At 37.6% G+C, this 16,014-nt stretch overlaps 1 protein-coding gene across 4 annotated transcripts in view; it reads left to right on the top strand.

Annotated features, from left to right (window-relative positions):
* The first annotated feature begins 326 nt into the window (after positions 1-326).
* Positions 327-16,014, top strand: part of SBF2 (SET binding factor 2) — a 685,940-nt gene continuing 670,252 nt past the window's right edge. For 2 of the 4 annotated variants that reach the window (XM_058305757.2, XM_058305758.1), the window contains exon 1: positions 327-524. In XM_058305757.2, coding sequence (XP_058161740.1) covers positions 470-524 — 55 coding nt within the window. In that variant the 5' untranslated portion in view covers positions 327-469. The remainder of the gene's footprint in view (positions 525-16,014) is intronic. The other 2 variants (XM_058305761.1, XM_058305759.2) reach the window with 2 other exon arrangements.

The following is a 16,014-nucleotide window of genomic DNA, read 5'->3' on the forward strand; positions in this document are numbered from 1 at the left end:
GGGAGGGAAAGCAGCAAACTTTCCAAGTGACCCTTATCCCCTCCCGTCTTTTCTTCCCAAGTCCAAAACACAGAACGGGGGAGGAAAGAAGGACCCCCTGCTTTAAGAAAAACAGGGGAGAGGACGCGGGGGCCACGAAGCAGCAGCCAGGCTCCAAGTGAACCACCTCCAGCAGCTGCGGTGGCAGCGCGTGTCAGGAATACTCCCGCCGCCTACTCCCCAAATTCTCGTGCTGAGGGTGGGGGTGGGTTCGCGCCGCGCCTCGAGGCTACCGAGCCCGCGCGGGTGGGGGCAGGGGAGGAGCGGGCGCGAGGACCGGCGCAGGCGCAGAGCGCACCGCGGTTGTCAAACATGGCTGAAGTGCCGCCGCGGTCGCTACTGTTGCTGCAGGGAAAATGCTGAGCCCTCCCCGGCGGCGGCGGCGAGGGCGGCGACGGGGACCGGCGTCCCGGGCGCGGCGGCGGCGGCCATGGCCCGGCTGGCCGACTACTTCATCGTGGTCGGCTACGACCACGAGAAGCCAGGTAAGGGTGTGGGACGGGCGCCGCCCCCGGGCCTCCCCGCCCCCCGGCTGCCGTCCAGTGGCCTCGGCGGGGTTGGACGTCCGGTAGGGCCGGGCGGCGCGGCGGCGGAGCGCGCGGTTAGCGTCCGGCCTTGCTGGCGGGGCTGAGCCTCGCGGGGGGCGTGAGAGACCGGCGCGCTGGGAGGGGGAGGGGAGAGGCCGCGCCCGCGCGGCGGCCGGGCTGGGAGCCGCGGCTCCGGGCATCCGCGGCAGCTCCCTGGAGACGGCGGGACTGGGCCCGGCACCGCGGGGCTGGGAGGGCGGGAGCCAACTGTGTGAAGTTCTCGGGGATCAGTTTCTGCCCTACATCCTGAGAAACGAGTGACGCAGGCTGTCCTCTCCAGAAGGAAGTGCTGAGAGTCCAGCGCTACCTCACCCCTTCCCTGTTGGGGCCTAGTAATTGCCCCAGTGAACTCGGTGATGGGGAAGGGGAAAGGAGCCTTGCACTTTTAATTTTTTCTAGGAAATGTACACGGTTCTTTCCGGACAAATGGGATGCTTATTTTAGAATGAATCGGAACATTATCTTCAGCTGACCGCTGAAGGTGATCCTGTTTCACTTTACTGTGCTTTTTTAATTGTTCTTTTCATTCCTAGAGCAGTGTCACAAAATTTTCTTCATAAGTAACAATTTGGCAAATGCGTTGAATTTTGTGCTTTAATTGATGGGCTAACACAATTTAAGAGAATTAAGAGTTTATACACGTTTATTTTTATATTTGTATTCCTTTGCAATACTGTGTAGCTAAGCATAATGTAAGAAATTGAGCGGGGGAAGCACTACCATTTCGTAGAAAACCCTAGTCCCACATTTGCAAGGAATTTTAGATCTCAGCTATACAATCCCTTCATTTTTCAGAGGAGTTGCTGAGGTTGTGTTTTGCTGATGATGACTGCCTTTGGTGGCATCATAATACCATTCTTCTATTCAGTCTTGGTCCACTGCCTTTACTATTCCTCTCCTTAATAACTTCCTTTACTGGGAACCTTTTATATTTTTTCATCTTTGACCACTCCTGACCTGATTGAGGTCAGCTGTTAGTAAAAGAGTTTGGGCTATATATAAAGTATCTACTGGTTCCAAAACTTCATAGTACTTAGTAATTTTTCAAAGTATGGTGTCTCTTTTCTACTAAGATTAACAGTGCGGACAACCACAGTTTGTTTTTAGCTATTTTAGTTTTTAGCTACATTGTTTTTTTCCACTCTAAAAATTTTTTAAAACTGTCACACACTTGCAGAAAAGTTGCAAGTATAGGACAAAGAAAAATGTTTTCTCTGAACTATTTAAGAAATTGCTGACCCAGTGCTCTGTCACCCCAGAATGCTTTCGTGCTTATTTTCTACAAATTAGGGTATTCTACATAATCACTATGCAATCATCAAAATCAGGAAATTAACACTGATATATTTGTCCATCTAACTGTCGGCCTGTTCAAATTTTGTTGATTGTGCCATTAATCTCTTGAGTTGCAGTAGTGTCCAAGTTAGAATTATGTATTGTGTTTATTTGTTATGTCTCTAGTTTGCTTCAATCTGGAACAGTTCCTTTATCTTTTCTTGACTTTCATGACCTTGATGCTTTTAAAGATTATAGGCATTTTGTAGAATACCCCTCAATTTGGGATTGTTTGTTCCTTCATGATTAGATACAGGTTATACACTTGGGCAAGAATAACACAGACATGATATTGTGTTCTCATTGTATCCTATCAGGTGGTGCACAATTCAGTTTGTCTTATTGGTGATTTTCACTTTGATTACTTAATATTATTAAATGGTGTCTGCTAGACTTCTTCACAGTAAAGTTACTATTTCATAGGTAATTAACAGTTTTTGTGAGGAGTATTTTGAAACTGTTAATATCTTATTCCCTATCAAACTTATATTTGTATTTCTTTGTTTATATGGATTTATGGTTTTCTGTGGATTATATTGTTACTCTTTATTTTGATGTTCAAACTGTTCAGGATTTGGCCAGAAAGAGCCCATTCAAGCTGGCTTGTGTCCTTATGACATGACCCCATCATTCTTTGAGCATGTCTTTACTTCTTGGCACAAGAAAGTGTCCTGGGATTATCTTGTACTTTTCCTGACTTGACCCTTGAATCAGCCATTTCTCCAGGAGGCCTGGCTTTTTTGTTGTTATTGAAGAATTACATTTAGAAGCTCAGATCTCCGTGCGAGGTGTTTTCATTGCCGTTGGGTTGTCACTGCTCTCGGGTGGCTCTCAGTGGACAGAGCTGAGGAATATATGTTTATATACACAAATATACACACAGCTACACACATATATACATGTTTATAGCTATATTTATTTTTTTTATATGTATATTGAACAGCATGAGTTCACATTGGTACTTTTAACTTCAATCCAACATTCCAGGTTTCATTCTGTTCCCTTTTCATATTTGTAATGCTTTTCTCTGACAGTGAGAAATCTGGTTTCCAAGATCTTTAATATATTTACTTATTTGTTCAGTTTCTCTCTGTTTAACCTATCTTTCATCTCTACCACCACTTCCACTTCTCCCTGAATGTTCTCCATTGCCTTGATGAGGATCAGATTCCTCATTCTGTCCCCTTGCTCCACTCTCCTCTTTACCCATCCCAGGGTGTCCCAGCACAGCGATGTCCTCCCATTATGTTTTGTCTTTTGACCCCCCATGTTGGTCTCCCTATTGTATGTGGACATACTTCCCAACCCACTCAGGCTCTGAGTGGACTGCCTGCCTGTAGAGACATCCCATTCTCCCCATTCCATTTGCTCTCTAATGCCCCATTCTAGGTTGCATCTCTGTGTTGATACCCTCCTCCTTGCCTGGCCTCTGACTCATGGTGCCTGGCTGTTCCGCCATTACATGGACTCCCCACCTTAGTTCGCTGGAGTTCAGAGACCCTCCCTCTCCTCACTCCTAGACTACCATTACTACTCCCCACCCACAGCAGGGAAGAGAAAGGTTATTTAAGTAACAAAATACAGAAACTTGTATAAATTGTATACTTTTAATAGTGAAATGCATCACTCTTTTTACTTCGGATAATTTTTCTTTAGGTATGTTTATTGAGGTACATTTACACACATTAAAATGTATTTTCTTAAATGAATGGTTAGATAAGTTTTGATAAATACATTGTTCCCATCACCAAAATCAAGATATAGATATAGAACATTTCTAGCCCTCTAAAAAGTTCCCTCATGCTCCTTTGGAGCCTATTTCCTCCCTAGCTTCTGGCAACCAGTGTTCTGTTTTCTGTCCATTTGATTTTGTCTTTTCTAGACTGTCATGTAAGTGGAATTACACAGTTTTTAAAATACCTGGCTTTTTTCACTTAGCATAATGCTTTTGAGATTTATACATGTTGTGTGTATCAGTAGCTCCTCCTTTTTATTGCTGAATAGCGTGCAATTTGTTTATCCACTTACCAGTTGGTGGACATTTGAGTTTCCTGTTTGGGGATGTTATTGAAAAATGCTATCAACATTTGCATATAGATCTGTGCGATCATATGTTTTTGTTTCTCCTGGATAAATACTTAGTTGAAGAATTGTTAGGGCATAGGATATGTATCTGATTAACTTTGTAGTAAACTGCTAAACTTTTTTTCCAAACTGGCTATACCATTTTGCATTTTTGCTAGCAATGTATGTGAGTTCCAGTTGTTCTACATCCTTGTCTGTACTTGATATGTCAATATTGATTTTAGTTTATTTCATTTGTTTTTTAAGCCATCCTAGTGGGTAGTCTCAGTGTGGTTTCAATTTGCATTTTCCTGTAGACTAATGACTTTGAGCACCTTTTCATGTGCTTAGTGGCCATTTGTATATCTTTTGTAAAGTATCTGATCAAGTTTTTGCTCTTTTAAAGTTGGATTGTTTGGTATCTTATTATTGAAGTGAAAGGTTTTTTTTTTTTTAATTTCTAGGTATAAATCTTTATCAGGTATTTTCTCAAAGTTTGTTGCTTGTCCTTTAATTTTCTTAAGTGTCTTTTGAAGAGCAGGAGTTTAAAAATTTGCATCACTCTTTAAGGTATTTGTTCAGTTAATGAATACTTCCATGTCTTGAGTTGTATCCTTTGAGTAGTCCTTTTATGTAAAACCCTTTGTAAAAACTTACAGAAAGAAAATCCATTGATTCTATGTACTTGATTTATAAGTGAAGAATGAATCTAATTAAGTCTGGAAATCTTCATTATAAAGCTTTTTTCAGGATTTAGTATAATCTTATTACTTAAATTACTTAAATAATATATATTTAAATGTTGTTCTGTGTTTAATAACAGAGTTTCCTTGGAATTGTACTTTTAATTTTTTCCCTAAAGTGTCTTTGCAATTAATAATGCTTTCAGTTGCTTTTTTTTTTTTTTTTTTAAAGCCGTTTTATTGAGATATAGTCACATACCATCAAATCCATTCAGGGAAGCGGATGTGGCTCAAGTGATAGAGCTTCCGGCTACCATAAGGGGGGACCTGGGTTCCTTTCCTGGGGCCTCCTGGTGAAAAAGAAGAAGAAAAAGCCTGTGTGTGTGGCAAGCCAGTCCCCATATGAGTGCCTGTGTGGTGAGCCAGTGCCCACATGAGTGCCCACGTGGTGAGCCAGTGCCCCATGCAAGTGAGTCATGCAGCAAGATGATGACGCATCAGAAGAGAGATAAGGGGAGAGTGAAGGTAAAGAGCAGCAGAAACCAGGAAGTGAGGTGACGCAATTGACAGGGAACCTCTCTCCTCATCAGAGGTCTCCAGGATCAAATCCCAGTGAATCCTAAAAGAGAGAAAATGAGAAGAGAAGACAACACAGACAGCAAAAAACAGCAGGGCAGGAGGAAGGAGGGTGAGGAGAAATAAAACCTTTAAAAAAATCCATTCAAAGTGTATAATCACTGGCTTTTAGTATATTCACAGAGTTGTGCATTTATCACCACAATCAATTTTAGAACATTTTCATTACTCCCAAAAGGAAAAATCCCATACCTCTTAGCAGTGACTGCTCAATCCCTCTATCCTTCCCCATCCCTATATAACCACTAATCTGTTTCTGTCTCTATAGATTTATTTATATTTACATTTTATATAAATGCAGTCAAACAGTATGCAGTAGTTTATGTCTGGTCTCTTTCATTTAGCATAATGTTTCTAAAACTATTATTAGAACTTTTAGGTTTACAGAAAAGTCATGTAAAAAATACAGTGTTCCTGTATACCTTTCCACTGTTGACACTTTGCATTAATGTGATACCTTTGTTAAAATTGATGAAAGAATATTAAAATATTACTATTGGGAAGTGGTTGTGGCTCAACTGACAGAGCGTCTGCCTACCACATGGAGGGTGCAAGGTTCAATACCCAGGGCCTCCTGACCCATGTGGTGAGCTGGCCTACGTGCAGTGCTGCCTCATGCAAGGAGTGCCGTGCCACACAGGGGTGTCCCCTGCAGAGGGGAGCCCCACACACAAGGAGTGCGCCAGGCAAGGAGAGACACCCCATGCAAAAAAAAGCGCAGCCTACCCAGGAGTGGCGCTGCACACATGGAGAGCTGACACAGCAAGATGATGCAACCAAAAAAGCAACACAGTTTCCTGGTGCCGCAGACAAGTATGCAAATAGACACAGAAGAACACACAATGAATGGACACAGAGAGCATACAATGGCGGGGGGGAGGCAGATGGGGAGAGAAATAAACAAAAAATTAAAAAAATCTTAAAGACATATTGCTATTAATTATAATCTGGAGTTTACTTTAGGTGTATTTTTCCCCACATACCACCTTATTAGCATCATATTACTAACAACTTGTATATATCAATATATTTGTTATAATTTGCAAAAAAACATTCTTCTTATATTTGTGATATTAACCCCAGTCCATCGTCCACACCAGAGTTCGCTGTGTTATACAGTCCCATGTTTTATCTTCTAACTTTCATTCTAGTAACATATACAACCTAAAACTTAGCTTTTTAATCACATTCACATACATCGTTCAGGCCTGTAAATTATACTCACAGTAATATGCCATCATCACCATCCATTTCCAAACATTTCTAATCAAGCTAAATAGAAATTCTGTACAAATTAAGCATCAGCTCCCCATTCTCTACCCCCAGTCTATCCCGTGGTAACCTATATTCTAGGTTTTACCTCTGTGAGTTTGCTTAATATAATTACTTCATATCAGTGAGATTATATTTGTTATTTTGTGTCTGACTTATTTCACTCAGCATAATGTCCTCAATGTTTATCTATGTTGTGTGCATCAGGACTTCATTCCTTTTTACAGCTGAATAACATTCTATTGTATGTATATACCACGTTTTGTGTATCCACTCATTGATTAATGGATACTTGGGTTGCTTCCATCTTTTGACAATTGTGAATAATGCCTCTGTGAACATCAGTGTGCAAATATCTATTTGAGTCCCTGTTTAGTTCTTCTTGGTATATGCCTGGTAGAGGGATTGCTGGGTCATATGTAAATCTATACTTAGCTTTCTGAGGATCTGCCAAACTGCCTTCCACAATGTCTTTACCATTTTACATTGCACCCAGCAATGAATAAATGTTCCTGTTTCATCACATCCTTTCCAGCACTTGTTCTGTTTTTTTAATAGTGGCCATTCTAGTAGGTGGGAAATGATATCTCATCGTAGTTTTGATTTGCACTTCCCTAATAGCTAGTGATGTTGAGCATTGTTTCTTATGGTTTGTAGCCATTTGTATATCCTCCTTGAAGAAATGTCTACTCAAGTCTTTTGCCTATTTCATAATTGGGTTGTTTGTCTTTTTATTGTTGGGTTGTTTGTCTTTTTATTAAGTTGAAGGATTTCTTTATATGTTCTGGATAGTAAACCCTTATGAGATATGTGGTTTCCAAATATTTTCTCCCATTGGTAGGTTGGTTTTTCACTTTGATGACAAAGTCCTTTGATGCACAAAAGTTTTTAAGTTTGAGGTGTTCCCAAGTTATTTTTTTAAATGTATATTTCTATTTTTAATTAGATTGAAAGGAAAAGAACCTTCTCTTTTGAAAATCTGCTTTTACAAACTGGAAAAAAAAGTTAATACATGTTATTGAATTGTATAGAAAAAGGAGTGCCTGACATATAGTAGATGTTTAATAAATACATATTGAATGGTACACAGTTGTTAAAATATACAGAAATTACAAAAAGCTCTAAGGATGTAAGGATAAGGATTGGGGGTCTGGAGAGAGGGAGGTGGGTGATTATGAAAGGGCAACAGGTGAGATCTTTGTAATGATAGAACTGCTTTGTAGTTGACTGGGCAAATACATTAGTCAACATGTATGATTAAATTGCATAGAACTTAACACACACATATTACAAGTAAAACTGGGGAAATCTGAATGAGATTGATGGATTGTATCAATGTCAATATCCTGGTTGTGATACTGTACTGTAGTTTCGCAAAATGTTATCATTGGGGGAACCTGGGTAAACGGTACATGGTATCTCTCTTTAGTATTTCTTACAACTGCATGCTAATGAATATATAGTTACCTCTAAATAAAAAGTTTAATTAAAAAGAAAGCTAAAAGGAGGATATAATGATAGCCATAATATCCTTAACATTGATGCGAGAGGAAAAGTTATCCTTTAAAAATCTCAGAAAACATCATCTTTAATACCTGAGTTATTATACCTTAGGAATATATCAATTTAACTTAGTCATTCACTTTATTATGGGACATTTAACTAGTTTCCAGTTTTGTGCTATTATAATGCTTCTGTCATGCTGAGGAGAATATAGTTTGAAAACCCTGACTTTTATGTCAGTTTTATTTTGACCATTTGAAATTAAGACTTTGTTTATTTTCCTGACTTTGCATAGGTACTGTGGCACAATAATTAGAAAATATAATTTGTTTTTAATAGGTAAAGTTATTTAGCCAATTATGTTTTTTCTTGTATTTTTTTATTTTTTCTTCTTTTACTGAGATTTATCTAAGAAAAATTGTATGCCTTTAGTTTTTTCTCTTTGTTTACACCTGCCATTCATTATACAATTAGAATTTAATTCTTTTCTTCAGGTGGATTTAATGTGGAGTCAAGTTTCAAAATCATTTGAGGTTTCTGTATTGTTTCATATCAATATGCCTAAGTTGATATTGCAATAGAGAAAGCATTTGAAATTTTTCTTAGATATTTTATCAGTTTAAGCATTATAAGTAAGGTAAACTACAAAGTAAATTTATGCATAATACCTTAAACAGCAATTAAATCTTTAATTGTGAAATTATAAAGAATTGCTAATTGGCCATTGTTGAATTATTATGATTTGTGGTCAGCCTAGTTCCCAACCCCTACCCTTCATTCTATATTGAAGTAGTCTGGATTTCTTGGTTGCCTTTCCTGGTTGTTGCTGTCAAGAATCATTTGTAATTCAGTCATTTAACAAATATTTATTGCCTTCCAGGCATTGCTCTAAGTGGTAGACCAGAAATAATCTGGTCTCTAACTTAGTAAGGGGGATGCCCTTGAAATCAGTTAATGGTAAATAAAGAAGGTGGACTCAATTTACTGAGGGAAGAAGACTTCTTCTGAGAGATCTCTAGGATGAATAAGCGTTTGGTATGTGCCAAAGGGTAGAGAAAATTACAGGCAGAGAGAAAAACGTGCAATTATGTAATTATGTGAATGTCTTGTTTTAGGAATGAAGAGAAAGTATAGTGTAGATGGGAATTGAAGCAAGATTTGATGCTATAGTGGGCTTAGGTCACATTGTGAAAGCTTTGTATATACTAGGCTATAGAATTTAGACTTGACCCAGTAGACAGTGGGGTCTGTTGAACATAGAGTTGGGTCAAGTGGCAAAGGACTGAAGGGAGAAAGAACAGTCTGAGAGAACATGGGAGCTTTTACAGTGGTAATGGAAAGGAAGGTATTGATTCTAGAGAAATTTGGAAGCTCAAATTAGGAAAACTCAGTAATGATTGGATGTGAGGGGGAAGGGAGAAAAAAATAGTTCAGGGTAACAAAGTTTCTAGTTTGGGTAATTGGGTAATTGATGATGCTGTTCATGCAAATAGGAAATTCCAGAGAAGGAAAACGATTTAGTTGATTTCTAAATTTCTGAATTTAGCTTAGCTTAATTTTGGATCTGTTGAAATAAAGGTGCCTGTCTGTGATCAAGATAGGGATGTCATTTATGTATTTGGATATATGGATCAGGAGCTAAGAAGAGACCTGAAGATGTGGGATTTCATTTGGCAGTTACCAATGATTGTCAAATATGAAGAAAAGAATGAGATTGCTGAGGAAATGTGTGAGAATGAAGAGAGGAGTGGCCTAAGAATTGAACCCAGATAAAAATAAATATTCAAGAGGTAGATGGAGTCATTTAAGCGAGGAAACTGAAGAGTCATGGTCAGAGGTATGGTAAGAGAACCAGCCAGGATAGTGTGATATCATGTAAACCCTGGATATAGAGAATTTGAGGAGGAAATGATTCATAAATGTCAAATTTTGTAAAGATGTCATGTAAAATAAGGATTAAAAATTGACTAATGGATTGGCATTTGGGTAATGACTTTAGAAAGTTACATAGAATTATGGGGGTGAGAGGCAGTCTGATAAAAGCATGTCCCAAGTCATTGGCTATGCAAACCTCAGATAGTCCAATTTATTTCATTTCCATTTTGAAGCTCATTGTGACCTGCAATTCATGGCTTGGGGAAAGAGAACTCAGAGGTGACTTCAAAACTGCAAATCTTAGGATCTGAGATGCTTATGATACCATGACTTAAATGGAAAATTGAAAAGTTTTTCTTTTAAAATTACTTGTCTTTTTGTGGGCCTAGAGGATAATGTTTTATTTTTTAATTTTTTGTTTTTTTAAATACAGCCATCTAAGTAGACTTCAGACTATGGGACAGGTAGGGACTAGACACACACTTGAGAGTCAGAGTAGATAGAGCTATGATATTGTTTAGGAAGCAGGTGAAGAGACAATAGAAGACAAAGCACTGAGCTTTGGGAAGCACCCATTGTTAAGGGGATGGGAAAGAAAAGCAGCTATAGAATGAAGGGGGTGGAGTTGGGAGAGACTTCTAGTTTTCCTTAAAAGCCATTCTTCTCTTTGATGGTGATGGAAACCCTGTGGCCATGCAGAAGAGAGGCAGTATTTCTAAGTTTTCAACAAGTCTGAACAGGCGATGTTCTGGCTAGTTGGATATAAGTGGAAATGAGTGCAGTGTCCTGAAAAGTATTCTTAAAGGGTAGCTATACTTTCCTAGCTTTTCTCTTTACTTATCCTGGCGTGCTGGTATAAAGACTGTAGCTCCAATAGCCTTCTTGGACCTTGTGGATAAGGGCTCACATCCTACGGATGTTAGAGTACAAAGCTGGAAAGAAGCTGGGTCCCTAATAACTTAAAGTGGCATTGTCATAGCAGACCTGGACAGTTACCCTCCAGATGTTTTTTCATATGAATGGTTATAAACCTTATATGTTTAAAGCAATATAAATCTGGGTTTTCTGTTGCTTGTAGCTATCTTAATCCTGATACACAGAGTTAGGGCAAATCTGAGTCCAAAGTCATAAAAAAATGAACTGTTTCTCAGTGTCAGTCAGTAGAGATCAGTGAGATGAGGAATTAATGAAGAGCTTTGTATTTCATCAAATTTTAGAATTCAAAGTTAACTGAACAGCTCATCTAATTCAACCCAATTTATGCATAAGGGGACAAATATCCCCACTCATTCCTGCCAGTTGTTACTTTTGGATGATGTATTAATCAGGTAAGAGGGGTGCTGATGCAAAGTACCCGAAATCTATTGGCTTTTTAAAGGGCATTTATTTGGGAGTAAAAGCTTGCAGTTACAAGGCCCTAAAGAGCCCAACTGATTTCTCACCAAAGTTGGTTGCCACTTGTTGAAGCAAGATGATGGGTGATCTCTCCTCCTTTCTTCCTTTTAAGGTTCCATGGGCCCAGCTTCTTCTCATCTGAGCTGTAGGCTGGAGGGCTTGTTTCTTTCTGGGCCTTCTCAGCTGCTCAGAGCTCTGGTTTCTTCAGCTGCAAATTATTAGGCAAATGGCTCAGCTCTTTCTGGGATCAAAACTGACAAAATTCTCTCTCTCTTCTTCCATGTATCTTTTTCTATGTGTCTCTTTCTATCAGCCCACCAAGGGGGAGGGACTTAAACTGAGTTACACCCTACTGCGGTGGTTGAATCGAAGCCCTAATCTTAGCATAATTTCATCAAAGACATCTCCACTGGATCTAATACAGTCAAAGGGAATCACACCCAGAGGAACAGACCAGTTTATGAACATAGTCCTTCTTTTTTAGAATTCATAAATAGTATCAAACTCCCACAGATTGCTGCACAGCTGTTGAGCAGAAAATCCTCAGCTAGAACCTAAGTGTCCTGTTGCCTGTACTCCAGTACACCATGCTGTCTTTCAAGAATTTAGATCAAGGGTAGTCTTACCCCAGAATTGTTTTAACTGGAAAGTTTTGTTGTAAACTAAATGGCAGAACTTTAAGCAGGAGAAAGGATAGGAAATAGAAGCTGCAGATGAAGACCATTTGAGAAATCTGATTTTGCGAGGGAGAATATCTGGTTGAAAGTTTTGACTGCTCTGTCCAGGATAAAAAGATATTTTGTATCCCATAAGTGTCTGGCAAATAAACCAGTGCTCAATAAGAGATGTTTATTGAATTACAGAAATAGTGAGATCTAATGAGAGTTTTAAATATATATTTAATAACTAAATATTTAATTATGACAGAATTGAGCATAAATGAAAGCCGAAGAATGGGAATTAGTGGTGTGAGAGCAATCAGAGAAGGTGGGGATAAGTATGGGAATAAAGTTCCTTAGGGATATCAAGCACAGGTATACAGGAGTCAAATATATCAGTCCAGCTCTGATTCCTCCTTTCTACAGGTAGCATACTTTGGAAAACAAAATTGCCATTTCATTAGTTGGAGATATTTGATATTGATGTACATCAAAACATGTCACTGATCAGTTGTGGGGACTTTGTGGAAGGTAGTAAGTCACATAGACATGTTGCAGAAGCAGAAATCTATAGGTAACATTGGTGTTACTGGGAAAAGATAGTAGTGATGTGTACTAAGAAAGAAGTTTCAGGATCAGCTTTTTAATTTTAGATACTAGTATCTAAATAATGAATTCCTAGGAAGACTACCAACCTCTTGAAACAATGTTTTGAGCAGCAATTTTATTTCCTAGTTATAGGTTAATTTATATATTGTAGCTAGTTGTACCCAATATGATGAATGTCATTTCCATTAAAGACTATTATAAAAATGATCGAAGCCATTGCCTAAATCATTATGATGGTGTAGACTAGTAGTTCTTAATTTTAAAGCATTGCTGTGGTCAAAACTCTGTTCATTAAATATCACAAGATTCATTATCCTATTATTTAATTGTTGCTGAGCTCCAGTAATATTTTAGGTTATTAAATTGTTTATTGAGTAAAGGTTATTCATGTAAATTTATTTCCATAATCGTGAAGGAAAATATAATTTTCATAATTTCATAATTATTTTACTCTTCCTTATACTCATCAATGCCTTCACTGTGAATTTCTAGGAAATAGTTTTTTTGTTTTTTTTTTTTACCCAAGTTATAACTATTTTGAGTCTTTCCATTGTTTAACTGGAAAATTTGAGTGAAAATAATTTTTGCCTAGAAAAAAATACCTCATAAAACTGCTTAGAAATGTAAATGAATATTCAACAGGTTTTTTAAATTACTTGTACCTTTCTACAGATACTGATTCTTCTGGGGTGTAGGAACTAGAAAATTGTCGGCCAAGAAGAGGAAAAAAAAAAGACTGTGTTTTAAGGGAGCCTTGACCCTGTTGCAGGAAGGTACCAGAGAAATAGTCCTCATCTTTTAAAATATCCTAACTGTACTTAAAGATGTGTTATGTAATAGCCAGAAGGTATTCCTCCAATAGAACTTTTATGCAGTTTTTATAATGCTAGCTGTTTGTAAATATTAGGAAATTTATGGAAAGAACAATGCTAAATAGACTTACTCTTAAAAAAATTTTTGTAGAGGATTATTCAGAAACCAAATATATTTTTAAAAATTATTACCACAATATTACAAATTAAAGTAGCATTTGCTATAAATACTTGAATGAATAATATGCTATGGAAAACTCAGAATTTCTTTGGAAGACAGATAAATATCTTTGCACAGTTTTCAGAAAGGTTTAGGTTTGCATATATGATTTTTGTTCTAACTTTAACTTACTAGTGCCACCTGTTCGCTCCATGTATATAGTCAGTAGACACATTTATTTTCTGAGGCATTTGCTTTATATGCAGGGACTGTCAGAATGGATCTTCAGTTCATTCATTTTAAAAAATTGAGTGTTTCACATACATTATCTTATTGGCCCCTCATAGTAACACAGTGAGTTTTCCTGTGAGGTCCATTACGGTTAAATAATTTGCCTAAATTTATACAGATAGTAAATGGGATTAAATGAGACCTGAGCCAGATTTTCTGATTTTAATTCAAAACTTTTCTCTATAAATACATTTTGGGGGATTGCGGGGTGGAGGAAAATGGGGGAGATAAATATGGAAGGGATTTTCAGGTGAGGAGGGGCACAGCAGAAGTGGCAAAGGCACTGACGTGGTAGTCAATGAGTAGATCTTTAATTTGGCTGGAATACTGGGGCCAGAAGTGGAGAACAGATAAGTAATAAGGGAAGATTTTATTACAGCAGCTGAGACAGATTTTTTCCCCCTCTAGATTCTTTGGTGACTCTTGACTCCTAATTATGGTAAAAGAATTTTCCCATTATCAGCAAGGTCTTGTAGAAGGCAAGAGTTAAATCTTGCATGTTAATTACTGTTGAAAGATCATTAGTTACAATCTCAGTAAAAAAATGGTGCTTCTTAAATTTAATACTTAAATTTTTTATGGTAGTATCATGTACAACTCAATTTCCCATTTTAACAACTTTCAAGTGTACAATTTGGTGGTTACTAATTATATTCATAGTATTTTGCTACTGTTACCAATATCTATTACCCCAATTTTTTCATCACCTCAAATAGTAATAACTTATTTGATTATCACTATGATCAAAGCTTAAAGAACATTTTCGAGTTTTGAGAACTTATATAGCATTTTGTAACACATAGTGTGAATATCACATAAATATAGAGACTGGAATGAAACATCATGATGTTGTTTTCCATACTCTTCTAAATGTTACTTTCAGGAGTAGACATAATTAAAATGGATGGAGCCTATAGACTTACATTTTATGTTGAAATGCTGTTTTGAAACAGTGAATTGTTAAAATGTTATCCATTCCTCAAGAATGTGTTTTTTGTTTTTGTGTTTGTGTTCTTTTTGTTTAAGGTGCTAGAGTCTTGGAGCTGAGGAGGATTGGGAGATCTTTTTTCCTTCTTTTGTTCTTAAATGAAAGGCCAGTGTGCCATGAAATAAAAGTTAATAAAAAGTTGCATAAGTAAAAAGTAATTTAGTTTTGTAAGATATGTACTTTGCCTTAGAAACTAAGAACATGGATATTTAAACAATATTTAATACATGTAACAAATAACAAAATAGTTTAGTTTTACACTGTGTGGTAAGAAATGGGATGACTTTCATATCCACCAAGATGTTGCAACAGAGATGTAGGCACCTATCTTTTTTTCTTAAAATTTTTTTAAATTAGAGAAGTTTTAGGTTCAAAGAAAAATCATGTACAACGTATAGCCTTCTCGTATATACCCGTCATCGACACTTTGCATTAGTGTGGTAACTTTGTTAAAATTGATGAAAAAATGTTAAAATTACACTGCTAACTATACTCCATTGTTTACAATAGGGTTCACTGTAATTTACTGTTTTCTTTTTGGGTGGGGGGAAGGTTCTGGGGCAGGGGATTGAACCCAGGGCCTTGTGTGTGGGAAGCTGTGTTCAACCACTGAGCCACTTCGGCTCCCCCGAGTTGGTTTGTTTGTTTTGTTTAGTTTTTAGGAGGCACCAGGAACTGAACCTGGAACCCCCCATGTGGGAAGCAGGCACTTAACAGCCTGAGCCACATCTGCTCCTGAAAGTCCTATGTTTTATCTTTTAAAAAATTAATTTATTGAAATATATCACACACACACAAACATACATAAACAGTAAGTGTATAGTAATAGTTATGAACTTACAAAACAAACATATATAACATCATATAGGACTTTCTCAACTCACCCTACCACCAACACCTTACATTATTGTTAAACCTTTTTAACTAATGATTAAGAGCATTGTCAAAATATTACTGCTAACCAAAGTATTTTCCCCCAACTCTCCCTATTATTATCTTTATGTCATTTATATATGAACATATATAAACAATTAAGTGTATAGTAAAAGTTGTGAACTTACAAAGCAAACATGCATAACATCATGCAGGGATCCCATACATCAACC

This window comes from Dasypus novemcinctus, chromosome 10 (genome assembly GCF_030445035.2).
Source record: "Dasypus novemcinctus isolate mDasNov1 chromosome 10, mDasNov1.1.hap2, whole genome shotgun sequence".
NCBI lineage: Eukaryota > Metazoa > Chordata > Mammalia > Cingulata > Dasypodidae > Dasypus > Dasypus novemcinctus.